Raw genomic sequence first — 16,494 nt, forward strand, 5'->3', positions numbered from 1 at the left:
AACAAGCGGGATATATGTATTATCTATGTTAGTTAATTTGTGGAGTGTTGGGACTCATGTGTAACTGGTAGGACAACATATTCTTTTATTTATAGTGTACAATTTAATTCTAAGAATAAACTAAACAAGTCATTTTATCCTTCATTGTACGGTTCATTCATACAGGACATAGTTCCCTGAAAGCGAAATTACATGAGATAGGATTGGAAGATGAGCCTTACTGTGTTTGTGGCATGATAGAATCATGGGATAATGTATTATACAACTGTAATTTGTATGATGAGTTCAGTGTGGGCTGATATATTTGGTGGCTAATTTTGACAGGGGGAAATGAGGCAGTGTTGTCAGTTAATAACATTACTGAATAACTGCATTAATGGTTTTACTAATATGTTTACATTAATTATTATGCTTGTACTTTTTTTTCCCGTTGGCTTCCTGTAAATTCAGGTAGTGTAGCGGGATGTTTGCCCTTACATCTGGGAGTTGTTCCTTGAGGATTTTTTCTTTTTTAAGATGGCTTCCTATAGATTCAGGTTGCAGGATGTTTTTACTCCGTATTTGGGAGTTATCTCCTGGTGTGTGTGTTAAATATATACCGTATCGTCTATGATAGTAGACCCAGGCCTGGCTCTTCGTGCCAGGGCGGGCACCAGGTGATATTTGCCCAATTGTGGCTATCACCTGGTGGCTGAGTGGCCTACTCACTATAACATACTACATACACTTTTACACACACTTACATTAATAGGCCACCATATTTAGATGGAGTACTATGAAGATGTCACAGGTGCCACCCTGTGACAGGAAACATACATAATGTAATGTAATGTTCTTCTACATGAATGGGCGATTTCCTGAGAAACAGCATTACGATATCATAAATACAGAATTCAATACGTTAAAACTGAATTCAATACATTAAATCAGTTTTTTTTTTAATCTGTTGCTAAATCTGAGCTTAGCTTCCGATTCGGGACCTGCAAACAGCGCCAGTAAAAAACAAATGCGCAATACTACACAATACTAAATATGAATGTTACTATTGTGATAGCCAAAAATTAAACTAATGGATTTTTTTTTTATCTCTAATATTCCACTGATCAAGCTGGATAGGAAGTACAATGGTACAGCAAACAAAAAGGAAGCGTTATTCAAAAACAAAACGTCTTATGAAAAAAATATAAAACAAATAACGTATATACAAATAAAACAGCTTACCGAATTTTAACTTCTTTAGACAACCAGTCTTCATGACGGTCGAAGCTGATAAGAATGGACGCAATCTCCTGCAATAAATAAAACAGAATGAGTCTTCAGTGCTTAGTGTTACTAGGCACTGAATCCGAATTACCGTATTTAGTTAATAGCATTAAAACATCACAAGAGCAAAAATACCGCTATAAAAATTCTGGAAATTAAGCCATCTTCGAATATGCTGCTATAATTTGATTCCCACAAGCAGATATCAGAATTAGAAAAGATTCAGCGTGGAGCATGAGAATAAAGAAACTCTAAATTGAAGGAGAGTCCTGTATGAGAAGAGATATATATATACTGTAAGAACTATTCTTACATATATTTTTAGGAATTTATAATTTACAATATCTAATGTTTTTAACAGATAAGCACTCAGCAGATTTGCTTGTGCGGTGCACCTTTCAATACTGAGAGATTAGCTTAACAGCAGGGGGGGCGCTGACCGAACTGTGATACAATGGGTAGGCCAGTTTGACGCAGTTCGTGTGTACAGAAAAAGGGCTGTGGGCAACTGACGGCACCAGGGGACAAAAGAACGCCCACACCCCTAAAGTAGTTTCCAAAGGGAAGACCCAGATCAGACAGCTCACCGTGTTCGAGCGGTAAACAAAGTCCAAACAGGCCGACACGGGAGGCACTCTCAATAATTTCACAGGCGGTGTCTTGGAAGGAAGCGTGACGGAAGAGGTAAGTGGTAGCGGGCATCCCAAAGATAGTTCTACAGATTGCTTAGTGCCCGGATGTTCTCGACACAAAGAAGGGAGTTCGACCTACCAGACGCGGGTCGGGACGACGGAAAAAAAATGAGCAAATGAAATTAAAGATGAAGAGGGAGAGAAAACTATGATTGGACGAAAAATAAGGGAGAGTTGGAAACAAAAACTCTGATGCAGGAAGGAGACGGATCCAGAGCCCGAAAGTCAGAGTCCCGAAGCCTGGAAGGGAAAGATCAGGAGGAGAATCCCGGAGAGGCGTTAGAGTGGCGGAAAGATATTTTTGGGAGTGCGGGAAACGCATATAGAAAGTCCGATTATGATAGCTGAGTGGGTAAATGTAATAGCGAAAGGCAGAATGACCTGGAGAAAGTCCTGAGTGTGGGAAGATCGGCATGGAAGCAGAAAAGAGCTGTAAGCCTAGCAGATCAGGGAAGAAATCGGAGGAAGACCTGAACGATCGGAAACTCACCCAGGTGATAGAAAAAAGATACCAAGTAAGTCAGTTTAGTGAATTTTACTAACGAGAACGGTGTGGTAAAGAAATCCATGGGAGAAAATTGGACAGGACAGTTTGAGAACTATTGTAACGTGAATACTACTGTATTGTAAGGATAGGAATAAGATATAATAGAAATAGAGAGAGAGAAAGAGAGTGAGTGAATGTTACTCATCTGTGATTAGAGATATTGATAAGAAACTTAAAGAAACTTTTTAAAAGTAAGAATTGATTTCATGAATTGTCTAAATGCTATTAACGGAGTGAAGTGTATTCAGTAGAAATTTCCTCCATAGAGTATGTAAGAGAGAGACTGAAAAATTATTGGAGTTATTCAGTTTATGTTGGAAAGGATATATATATATATATATGACCATATAAAGGTGTATAAGATAGAATATTTAAGATTTAGTATTAAAATATAGTGGAAATTTATGAATTGTTCAAGAAGAGTGATTAAGGGAGGACACCATTTCATGTATAATAATAAGTACTGTTGTAAAATTTTGATAATCATGAATATATAGTGTGTGTAAATAATTGTTATACAAAATGGTAAATAAATACTTGTTATGTTAATTCCCCTTGTTTCGTCTTAATAGACTGACCTCAGAGCTATAAATAGTATTACGAACTATCCAAGCTAGGGAAGCTAATATAAAGAGAAAAAATAATAAAATAAAGTCCTCAGTACTTGGATCTTCTGATGAACAAACAGGATAAAATTAAGGGAATAATATATTATGCAGCAGGTAGCGTGTGGGCCTTGGAAGGGAAGTGACGACCCCCCTGTTTAAAGGAATAAAGAAAACAACAACAACAGCCTGTATGGTTCCAAGGAAAAGGGGGAAAGAAATAGTTAAGGGATAGATTAAAATAAGGTCTATAATAATTAAAATCAAAAGAGAAAATAAATAAAGAAAGAGAATAATTAATTAACCCTTCCCCACAATACAATGGCTAGAAAAATAAAGGCTCCAGTGGCTGAAGAAACGATGCACGGTATCCAAGTTTGCGTTTTCTTTTTTTTTTTTTGCCATAATTCCTTCAAAATATGTTTTTCGGACTGGTCGTGGCGAATTCGCTTCTTTTGATAATAAAGGAATTGGAGTTAGATCGATATTTAAAATTACGATACTGTATTTTATTCATCTTTATTTAGAAGTGGAGGATTTATCTATTATGTAAATACTGTATTGGTGTTTTACAGACCAGCTGTTTTAATTTCTATGGTTTTTAATTCATTGCAGTTTATTTTAACAATACATAATTATATTGGCTACTGGCTCGTACCATATTTTCTTTTAATTGTTGACATCATTGAAATACAATGCTAAATAGACTTATGCCCTGTTCTGTATAATTGGGTGGAGGAAGAAACGACCATAGAATACTGTACCGATGTTTCGTGGCTCTAGTTGCCTTGGTGAAAATTTTAATTAACCAAATACAATCAAAATTCCGTAAAAAGAAATTGACTTTCATTTTATTTGGAATGCAATACTAAGGAGGCAATTTTCTCAATGATGCCTTTATATACGATCTCGTATGATATCAATTCCAGTAAGAAAGAATATTTATATATTGTGCTTAATGCAAACTTACGTTTCAACGAGTTTGTCTTGCACAGAAAGGACGCCGGCCCCACTACTAGTAACATTCTTAAATAATTTTTCTAGTTTGGAGTTTCTTAGTCTTTTATTTTAATATCATGACGTCATACAGTACCTAACGCCACCTTCAGTTTTTTTTGTTGTGCAATCAACTATCTGGGCGATACGTTCATACTGGTTAAGTAATTCGGATTCATATTTCAAGAATTTTTTCTTTCTCGGCAGTACGGGACCAATGATACTCGCCTGGCTCCAGTTCCAAAAAAATCATACATGGACTCGGTTACAGAGGGTAGTGAAGAATACACCCAGAGGTCGTATAAAGGAATTAAGGAATTCATGGTTACCTCTTTCTAAGGTCTCAACGTTATCCCGACATTCTGTTCTTTCGTTAACGTTGTGTTATTGTAGGCCATTTAGAGCTGTTTGTTCATTTTTAATTTGTCATGTCCTCAACTAACGTTGTGTGATCAATCAACCTTCTGCACTAGCGTAAACTAAATACGACTCCTCCTTTCCTCAGAGACGTCGAAGTTGACATCACCCGATTTCAGCGGTTTCTCTGTAGCAATCTCATTATTCTGAAAAACCAAACCCAGGAGCGGCTCTTCACGTTGCTCTAGTATTTTCTCTGCATTTTCAAGTTTTCCGAGTGTATAAGCCTTAAGCAGTTTTTCTTGCTCTTCCTTTCTTCCTTTACACGCCGTAATGCTCAACGCCATGTTTACTTGTGATGATTTTTGCTCGAAAGACATAGGAGATTTCCATGGCCGTCAAAAAAATTTCGAATTTTATGACAGATGAAGAAATAAAACTGCTAGGTGGGTTGGTGGGTTGTTGAAGTGAATTTATATACCGTATTTCCATACACATATCTACAACTGTCATTCTTTTCTATCTTCCATCTGACACCCAGCTGTTTTTTTTTTTTTTTTTTGCTATTTGTTAATCGGGTACAGGATATTGCATGCTGGGCTTCAGTATTTCTGTTGACGTTTCTATATGAATTAAACTTTATCTAAAAATTACACATTCAAAAGTAAACGAAAGAATGCCTAGACTGATTTATTCATGAAAAAAGGTAATGAAAACAAGCTGCAATCCTTCTTGTTTTTAATGTTTATTTGAATCCTTATTCCAGGTCCAGTAGCATAACATAACAGTAGCACTAATGACGGTAGCTTTATTCCACTATTTCGCAGTTTATTAATAATTGGTTCTTTTGAACGTACCCGGGAATCTATTAGTTTCAGTACAACAGAGTTAAGTCCTAGGTGAGACGTAACCTACAAAGTTCTTTGAGATAAATTGCCAACTACGATGAAACTTGTAAGCTGCATTCCATAAAACATTTCTTAAATGCCTCTATTTCTTTTCAATGTAACTGAATTAAGACGACCAGAGGTCATGCCCAACTATTTACCTTAAGAGGACTGAATATTACCAGTGATGAACAATGCAAACCTCGAAAGGTAAACAGAAAAGTTCGTACTTCGGGACCTACATGACGGTTGTCTATTTATTTGACAAACGTTTCCCGACATAAGTGTACGGATGGATCGATGTCAGAAGACGGCCAGATGGAGTTTGGAAAACGTTTATTTTGATAATTCCTGACAAGCGAAAGTCAACTGAACAGTGAAAAGGAGTCGGAAGAGGTGGGAACGCTTCGATATGCGAAAGGTTATGAAGCCTAAAACATATATATTTCTTACAATTATCTATCCAGAATGGGACTGGAAATTGATATATTTATTGAGACATTTTGTATCATATAATACATTAGAGAGAGAGAGAGAGAGAGAGAGAGAGAGAGAGAGAGAGAGAGAGAGAGAGAGAGAGAGATATTTACAAGCCATCACGGGGTTACGTATAAATATTTTGCAAGATAACGTCAAATATCTGCTGAACAGTCTCTCACTCACTTAGGCCGACTACTTAGACACTCCTAAAAGAGCAACAATACTATTCGTTACTTCAGTTCGATTCCATCCCGGGCCGAAACTGAGAAATAAATGCTTCGTAATTCTCATCAAAACAGGAGGCGCTTTAATGATTTACTTTTACACCGTGTCTGAGTTAGTCGGTTTCGGGCTATGGTTGATCATGGTGTTTTATCTCCTTGGAACTTTGAATTTTCCATCCAACAAACCACAAACCGACCACAGATCATATTCAATTTACAGACAACAATATATACTGATGCCTTATGGTCTTAAGCCTCAGCACACCTTAATTCTGCCTCCAAAAAAAAAAAGACAACAACCAAGAAGGGAATGCTTAAAAGCAATACATATACACTGGTATGCAAAATTTAAGGACCAGTCAGGTTTTCACCTGTAGCTTCTCTTAGGAGTGGCCTGGATATGGGAAAAGCATACCAAAGGAACTTCATAAGGTACAGAAATGATTAAGGAAACAAAACGGTACAGAAGGACTTTATTCAAAAATGGCAACATAGCACTGGCTGCCATGATATAGATGCATCACTGCCAAAGATGGAATGTCGATGTAGGCTTTGCGCCGTCTGTCCATACTTAGAACAATGATGTTGATAAGTTCTTGCGGTAACATCGTCCATTCCTCTGTCAGCGCCATCTTCAGCTGGTGAAGTGGACGTGCCGCTAGGCGTCTCCCAAGAGGGTATCATATGTGTTCGATGGGATTTAGATCGCCGGAACGGGCAGGCCAATCCATACGAACAATGTCCTCATTTTCCAAAAGCATATCAACAGCTGCAGTGCGATGGGGTGTGACGTTATCATCCACAAACACGAACTCGGGGCCAATGGAGCACCCTGGAACAGACGCACATGGGGAAGGATTACCTCAGTACAGTAGCATGCACAGGTTTACAGTACCGCCTTCCAGTATCTGGAATTTTGTACGTCCATCCAAGATAACGCCTCCCCAGACGAGAACACCTCGACCGCCATATCGATCCCTTTCAGTGATGTTTGCGGGGTGATACCGTGTGCCAACCTCTCGCCAGATTAGCTGACGCCCAGAATCGCTGTTGAGACTGAATCTACTTTCATCAGTAAAGAATACCTTAAGAAAAGATTTTGTGGTTGTAACTTTCAGAAAGTGTTGGTCTTTAAGTTTTGCACACAAGTGTGTGTGTATATACAGGGTGTTTCAGTTAAACGTTTCAGAACTTCTAAGAGGGGTAGGGTACATCCTGACAACTCGAAATCATATAGCAATGTGGGGTCGGAAATGCTTTCCTGAAGCGGTGTTGTACACAGAAGCACCATAAAGAAAAGAGACCGTAAGTGAGAAATCGTTTTAATAATACATGAAAAGAAGCAAAAGGTACATGGATTAAAGTAAGTGTTCGAAGTTTCTTCCACGGGCTACAATGCACGCCTCACATCTCCGACGCATGGACATCCGAACATTCTGGAATACTCCAGGCAGCGTGTCCAGAGGATTATGCCCCTCGTATTGCTTTCGCACAGTGGTACCTTGGAAAATGTGCTGCAAATCCCCTTTTTCCTGCTGAAGTGTTGTTTTCCGATGAGGCATCCTTCACAAGGGAAGGAATTTTCAACACGCATAACGACCATATCTCGGCGGTCGAGAACCCGCATGCAATACGACGTCGTGCAGCACAGATTCGATTTTCGGTCAATGTATGGGCCGGTATTATGGGAGATCACCTCATCGGACCTTACCTGTTACCGTGTCGTCTAACCGGACCTATCTACTTGATCTTTCTGCAGCAAGTATTGCCACAACTTTTGAGAGATGATGTTCGTAACTACCTGGATGTCACATTTGGTCAACAGTGGATCGGACGTGGTGGTCCCGTGCGTTGGCCTGCTCGGTCACCCGACCTATCATGTGTTGATTTTTATTTCTGGGGTCATATGAAATCGCTAGTTTATGACACCCCTGTTGACAATGCTGAGGAGCTGGTTGCAAGAATCGCAGTAGCTGCCGAAGAAATTCGAAATTCGCCTGGAGTATTCTAGAACGTTCGGATGTCCATGCGTCGGAGATGTGAGGCGTGCATTGTAGCCCGTGGAAGAAACTTTGAACACTTACTTTAATCCATGTACCTTTTGCTTCTTTTCATGTATTATTAAAACGATTTCTCACTTACGGTCTCTTTTCTTTATGGTGCTTCTGTGTACAACACCGCTTCAGGAAAGCATTTCCGACCCCACATTGCTATATGATTTCGAGTTGTCAGGATGTACCCTACCCCTCTTAGAAGTTCTGAAACGTTTAACTGAAACACCCTGTATATGTATATATCGTGTGTATATACCGCGTGGCTATAAAATGTTTCCCTATTCAGGAAACTCTAATGTCAAAACGGTTAGAGATAGCGCTGTGAAAATTGGTGGGTATGGGAAAGCGATTTGTAGAAGAAAAAAATTAATTCAAATTTCTGCCAGCAGGGGAGAAATTGGCACTGTAAACATGAGATGGAATATTTAACTTAGGATTAGATTTTAATATCAGAACTTAGAAATCTACAGATATTGTTCTATGTGCTTTCCTTCACTTGAAATGACATTCTGAAAACGGACTGCGTGCGACACAGTTTCGCGTAGCATCTCATTGGGGATGTTGGTTACATGCTGTTTAATGCGGTCAAATCGAAAAGCGTCTGTATGCCGCCACGCTAAACTGTCTTTCAGGTATCCTCATAGCCAGAAATTCAGGAATTGAGATCTACTGATCAGGCTTGCCAGAATTGCAGAAATTCTCTAGAAATGATTTCCGAATGTTGAACAGAGCAGTTCCTTCACTTGTTGACCAACTTGGGGAGGGGCATCATCTTGCATGGACACTACAGTCTCCAAGTTGCCTTTCTTGGAGAGCGGGAATAATGTGATCTCTTCGAAGAGATCAGTACCGTGCGCTAGTTACCGTTATTTTTGCTGTGAATCCACACCATACTGTAACGTATGGACTTTGTAGTGGTCTTTAATGCACAGCGGATGGACACGAAGTTCCCCATATTCAGTGGCGGATTAAGGATAGTTGGGGGGGGGGCAAATTATATTCCCCCCCAAATAATAATAAACAAAAAGAATAAAAAATAAATAAAAGTTAGGTGGCAAATAAATGAAATTTTGTACTTTTGAATTTTTTGCTAAAATTTTCACTTAAATTAATCAAGATTTTTATGATGTTTACTGAAAACATTAATCTATTTTAGAACACTATAGGAAAATGTCTTGGCTTGGGGGCCCCCAAAGCCTGGGGCCTCCAGGCACGTGCCTCACTGCCTTAATGGGTAATCCGCCACTGCCCATATTCGGCAGTTTTTTGCATTTACAGCCACATGAAGAGTGAAATATGCCTCATCAGACCACAAGGTCATTCGAGCCCATGTATCGTAGCGCCAAGTCTATTTCCCGGGGGCTCACATCTGGTGAGTATGGGCTTGGCAGACCCAGGGTCCTGAGCTGGATATTATCATCATTCTTCTCTTTCTTGGTGATTCCTTTCTACTTCTCTCTCTCTCTCTCTCAGGGTAACTCGGGGAATTTTTTTTTTTTTTTTTTTTTTTTTTGGCTGGTGGAGCATAAGCCTCAGGCTTTCTTGTACCATATGGCTAATAATAATAATAATAATATTCCTTGTTGCTGATCACAAGACTTTAGTTCTTGTACTACGTGAATAATGTACGGGAACCAGCGTAAAATTATTCGAAGCTCTTCACGTACAGTAGACCAAGGAAGGTTCAAGTCTCTTGACACACCTCTGGCAGTACTGACTAGTAGTATTTCGCATTGTGACCATTTAACCGCCACTTCATCCACTACCTCCGTTCCGATACGTGGTCGTCCCCTGCCTAGAATTACGCCCAACTCTCTGGTCGCTTCAAATTTCTTTATTAGTTTTCGAAGGCCCAATAACATCAAAGGTCCTTTACGCAAACCTTTAAGTTTCCAATATTCACGTAGTGATGCATTAGCGTTACTATTATTCTGTAGAACAGTTTTACTTAAAGAGCACGTTCCTTTTTGTAAGAGCCATAATGGTTATTGACGGTGGCGGTGACCTTTCTGCTTTTATCTCACAGAATGTCATTTGCGTGTCTTGAAGTAAATGACGACTTTTATATATGTGCAGCGCCGTTTTTTCCCCTGATGGCGGTAATTTGAACTATTTTCTTCTTCTTCTACAATTAGCTTCCCCATATCCTAAATGACATACCCACCGATTTTCACAACGCTAACGCTAACCATTTTGACAGACATTTAGCCGCTGAAATCTCAGAAAGTAAGCGGCAAGACCTGCCAGAGCAAATCTAAGTCTACTGGATTCCTGGTCTGCCTCCACGGGGCGAAAGTGGGGCAACGTTGGGCCTTAGTAGGGGTCCAGCGGCTAAATGACCAGATGAACAACGGTACACGACACTACACAAATTCAAGATCCCTACACTTTTACCAGTTTGTTGGCTTTCCCAGCAAACTGGTACACCCACAATGAAAGTAACGCGGAGATGGGGGGAAACTCCTGGTGCCGCTTGACATCAACATACTTTACACTTCAACCATTTTGACACTAGGGTCTCCAGAATAGGGAAACTTATTTTTTAACTACCTTGTGTATATATATAAGCAAGTAAGAATAGGTAAGTCTGATAAAGTTTGCATAGATGGAGGTGAAAATTACACAAAGTGCCAAGGACTAGAAGGGTAAGGATTAGTAGGAAAAAGGCAAAAGAATGTTAATATCCTAAAAGTTATGATGAATTAAGAAAATTATGGGCTGAATTGCAAAGCCCATTTGGAGGTGAAGGAACTGTAAAGCAAAAATATTAATACCAAATGATTAAACAAAATAAAGTAAAGTAAAATAAAATAAAAGGTGATAGAGCTGTCATCAGAAATGGCTGGGAAAATTTAGTTATAAGTCGAATACAGGGATGGCAAAAATGCAAGGTCTGATGTCAGCAGTAGTAAATATTGATACATGGTCAGAAATTTCATCAGGAGAATACACCTGACCATGTATCAAGAACTGCGTTTCTATACTTGTCCATAACAGTAGAAGAAATGTGAAATAAAGCCAAAAAGCAAAAAGAAAAAAAATTAGCATATTCTTTTACAGTATGGACAAGGCAATCCCAACGCAGTCAATGATATGAAAACTATTAAGGTAAAAATAAGGCTAAGGCTAAAAAATATAATTAAGTGTTTTCAGAGTGGGAAAAAGGTTTTGAACGATATGTAGATTTTTGAGTAAATATGGAAAAATATTTTAGTGTTGGAATTTTGTGGAGATTAAAAGAATTAAAATAAATAGTAACAAGCACATGGTATAGGTATTAAATTGAGAATGAGGAAGGGATAAAGGCGTTGTTAAATAAAGACGAAAATAGGGATAGAATGAGGATAGTTGGAACGTACGTTTTACCCTCGTATTGCACTAATAGCTCTACAAAGTAGAAGTTAAAAAGAGAATAAAAAAAGTTATTAAAACATACTGGGCTAACTGGGGTTGTAAAGCCCAACCTTTTAGTAAGGGCCCTGGCTTTGTAAGAGTTAGTATAAAGAGGAAATGAATACCAAATGCTTGGGTAAAAGCAGGCAAAAAAAAAGAAAAAAAAAGAAATGCAGGGAAAAAGTAGGCAAAAAAAAAAATGCAGTTACTGCAGGGAAAAAGTAGGCAACAAAAAACAATGCATAATTGATATTGAATTTGGACTTCGTAATGTTCCACAAAAAGATGTATTTATTCAACAAGTTAACCAAGTAGTGAATAACATAAAAGAAAAGCGACTTCCTAAATTGAATACACATGACAGTTCAGCTTTACGAGAACTTCGGGGAAATAGGGACATTATTATACAGAGGGCAGATAAAAGAGATACAGTGGTAATACTAGATAAACATGATTATATTAATAAGTTAGATTCAGTTGTGTCAGATACCTCCACTTATCGTGAAGTAGACCCGGCACGTTTACCAATTTGGTCAATCAATACAATAAAACGTTAACCACGTATCGAAAAAACGACAACATTACTATGGTTCAGTTAAAGGAATTGAAGTCCAGATACAATATTCCACATACAATATTCCTGCACATTGAAGTCCACATACAATATTCCTGCACTTTTCGGTCAGGTAAAATTACACAAGATTGGGTTTCCTATTCGACCTATTGTTTCCTACAGGAACTCGGCATTTTCATCCTTAGCCACACATGTATATAACATTATAAAACCCTTTAGACAGGTAATACAATTTGGGATTAAGAACTACGATACATTATTTAATAATCTTAAAGACTGTAGACTCGGCGACAATGACAATTTATTCTCACTAGATGTTACCTCGTTATATACGAATGTAAACGTTGAATACACATTAGATATTATTTGGGATATGTTAAATAAAAACTCGACACAGATTAATTATACGAAGCTACCTATTAAGGAAATTTTTCACTTAATTAAAATGTTAGTTAAGGCCAACTACATCACCTTTCGAGACAAGGTGTACAAACAAATTTTTGGATTACCAATGTTTGGATTACCAGGTTTGAGCCTGAGTGCCTTAATGTCAGAGATCTATCTCTCAACGATTGAGCATATACATTTGACACCTTTTCAATCCCGTATCACATATTATGGGAGGCGCCTCCGTAGCCAGGTGGGAAGGAGCAGCAGTGCGTAGCACACGCTTCTTGATTAGACCGGGGTTCGAGCCCGTCACCACCAAATACGGAGGATGCGGAAAGGTCAGGGAATGACCACCGCATATCCCGGAGCAATATGGCCTTAGTTGCTAATGCTCCTAAAAACCAAATAACCAACCAACCATATTATGGGAGGTATTTAGACGATGTTCTAGTTATTACTGATAGTAGTACTATCCAAGACATTTTACATTCGTTTAATAATTGTTCGTTTAATAATAATAATTCATTCTAGACTCAAATTTACATTGAAAAGGGAGGATACGAATACGAAGTCATTAAACTTTCTAAATTTCACGCTTACCCGGGACTCGAATAAAATACAATTTAGCATCTATCGAAAACCTACAAACACCGGTATACTTCTACATTATAATAGCTATCACCCGTTCGCCTACAAAAGATCGATTATCTTTAATCAATTTTTAAATGCCTATAAATATTCAACGACGGAATCTGCTTTGGACTCAGAAATACAAATATTAACTAGCAGATTCTTAAACAGGGGTTATTCCGTTACCACAATAAACCGAATTAGGGTACAGGCTAAGGATAGGATACAAAATACTATACCAATCAACAATAGTAATATCAAGAAATACTTTATTTCTGTCACATATGTTGAACAGTGGCACAAACAGCTTAACATATTCTTTAAAGATACCGAATTTAAAATTGTAGCTAGGCCAATATGGAAGTTACACACTATACTGAACAATCGCTCGGTTCTTTCCGCATTCGCAACACAAATTAATGATCTGGTATACAACATTTCTTGCGGTGATTCGACTCGTCTTACCAAGGTTCGACGCGATTTTCTCTTAATATTCGTGTAAATCAACATGAAGCCTCAGTTCGTGCTTCTCGTTCAGCAGCGTCAGAACTAGCCTTTCATGCCATTAACGAAAAACATACTTTTTTATTTAACGAGGCCAAAATACTTAACGTTCAACGTAATTATACGCGACTATTAATTGCAGAAACCGTTGAAATTAAATTACACGAGAATTCTGTTAATGTTCGGCGACCATATTTGATCTCCGATGCGTGGACCTTTACGCGCATGCACGAAGACAAATAATCACTATTTAAGCTTCAGGTTTAACCCGATTCGGTAATTTTTATTCCTGTGATCACGACATACGGTCGAAAAGCGTTGTCAGCTTCAGGAAGGAAAATCGTTTTGAATATTTTCGATAGATTCTTTTAATTGTGTTAATTTGATTTTTAATTGTTTTAAATTGATTTGAATTGTGTTAAATTGAATATTTAATTATTTATATTTTACTCTAATGTACCGGTAAGTTGTCGATTTTTTTCGTTTTTTCCGTTTTAATTTCTGGAGGGTATCATACGGAAGTGTTTTTATGCAAAATTTATAAAATGTATATAAGACAGGTTATGGATCCGGGAACTACGGTAAACGCAGAAAGACCCGGCAACCATAATGAATAATAGACAAAAAGGTAAAAATCAGTATATTTGTGTATATGGTAGGGAAGTTGAGCTATAAGGTGTAGTAACCATAAAAAAAAAAAACATAAACCATGGAAGTGTAACATAAAATAGGGATAAATAAATAAATTATTATTATTATTATTAATATTTGACAATCTCCCTCTCCTCCTGTTTCTCCCTCTGCTGGCTTTTTGCCTCTGTATAATTGCTCACTTCCACGTCACACGGGTACAGTTCCGGTTTACGATTTTACACCTTCCCCCCAACATGGGGATCTGCAACTGGCACATATATACACCGCAAGTGAACACTCAGTTCTCCTTCAATCACCATTGACAACAACGCCTTCAGGGCCATACATTACAGACAGTAAGTTTTCTTGTTTTTTGCCCCATCTCTTAGATATTTTTTAGTTTAAATTTCATACTTCTCTTTCCACAGGATTTTATTTTTCATTATTATTTTTATTTTTATTTATTATTTTATTCTTCCTTCTGGTCTCTGTCGGGTCGGCTGTGATGTATGTTGTGACTCCTACGATTTTCCCTGCCGACCCTTTTAATGAAGTAGTTAAAGCCCTAGGACCCACAGCTTTTGGTTCTTGCAATTATTAATTGCATTTTATTTTTATTTCAGGTAAATTGATTTTTTACTTACAGGTTCTCCCTATTCTTCCATGGTTACTACACCTTATAGTCCAACCCCCTACCATATACACATATATACTGATTTTTACCTTTATGTCTATATATATACAGTATATATGAGTATATATTGAAGCAACTACTTTTGTTTGCCAAACATCGTTTAGTTTTTGACACTTATTGTTCATACGCACCAAATTAACAAAAGCACTCAGGTACGTGAGCAGTGCTCCATAAAGAAGATAGCTCCTTATTATGATTGGCGTGATAATAATGAAGATCTGTGATAATAATGGAGTTGTCCAATATAGCCTATCAGCCTCAAGGAATAATCACCGATAGCTATGCAGCATGGAACTAAGGCTTCCTGAAGCACATCCTTCTCCACAAAATGATACGGTTGGTTTATTCAGAAAGCTGATAAATGAGCGGAGTGAAAACCCACAACAATATCACGTTGATCTTAATGTTTTTGAAAATTTTTCAGCAAATAATGAAGTGAATGAAAATTATATGGCGTCCTAAAAAGAAGAATATTCTTCATTGGACCTTTCAATTCAATTTTTTTTTTTTTTCAGAGAAATTTGTAAGAGCAAAAAGAAGCTCAAAACAAGTTTAGCATATTTTTGCATTTCCACTAGTAGCCGAATCTCCCAAGTAGGAACAATATACATCACTTCATACAGCTGATCATTTTATAAACATTTCCACGTATCGATTTTCTTCAGTAATAACCAGTCCTTATATTATGTTGTATTACAGAACAGCAATTTCAACATTTTCAATAAAAATAACAGTAGTAGGAGGAGGAGTTTTACTAACACTGCTTAGAATGTATGTACTTTTGTGTCTTTATACACTTTTCTTATTTTTTAATGAAAACTCCAAACACAAAAAGTATAGAACCTTTGTACTTTTTAGTACCGTGCGTGGGTTGACGGCTCAGATGATGAAAGAAGTTATTTGTTGACATTAGACTTAATTTGTTAGGAAATACGTGTGAAGGGAGGTTGTTCGATAAAACGGGAAATTGAAGGAATAAATGAGGAAAACGAAAAGTTGGTTCTGTGAGTTTGAAGTTGGACAGCAAATGGATGTTGACTGGTTGTGGCACGTGTTCGGGCTAATTTGGAAGACAAGATAGAATTATAGAAGCCAATTCAGAAGAATAGTGCCCAAGAAGTATCTATAGAAGAAGAATGCAGCAGAAACAGAAGGTCTGTAAAACAGAGAGTGGAGAGACTTGTAAGAAATGTGTCATTAATTAACTGCCCTCTTTTGAATGGAGTCTCAAATCCTCAGAGAGGTTATAGGAGCACCGCAGAGACGTGGGAATAATATTCCCTGGTAGGGAAGATTTGAAATTTGTACAGCGTGATTAGCTGTTTAGCAGATTCATAGTTTATTTATTAGAGACAGCATGGCTGTTGAATTATACACATCTATATACATCTACATCCGTCGTATATACACATCTATATACGATGAGACACTAAGAGATTGGAACGATTCCCAACTTTTAAGGTAACCGAACAGCAGGCCAGAGAAGGACCATCATCAATGGGAACCGGATAACTTCTGCAATCTTAGAAAAAATCAAGCAGGATGGGAGCGATCAACTACAAAGAATATGG

The 16,494-nt window shown here is 37.7% G+C and overlaps 1 protein-coding gene across 1 annotated transcript in view; it reads right to left on the reverse strand.

Annotated features, from left to right (window-relative positions):
* The window catches only part of LOC150079255 (calmodulin-binding transcription activator 1-like), a 927,385-nt gene that overhangs the window by 625,269 nt on the left and 285,622 nt on the right, over nt 1–16,494 (reverse strand). Inside the window, exon 4 of the mRNA XM_090383006.1 lies at nt 1,222–1,289. Coding sequence (XP_090239132.1) covers nt 1,222–1,289 — 68 coding nt within the window. The remainder of the gene's footprint in view (nt 1–1,221; nt 1,290–16,494) is intronic.

Source organism: Mastigoproctus giganteus, chromosome 10 (genome assembly GCF_048544385.1).
Source record: "Mastigoproctus giganteus isolate SK-2022 chromosome 10, ASM4854438v1, whole genome shotgun sequence".
In the NCBI taxonomy this organism is placed as follows: domain Eukaryota; kingdom Metazoa; phylum Arthropoda; class Arachnida; order Uropygi; family Thelyphonidae; genus Mastigoproctus; species Mastigoproctus giganteus.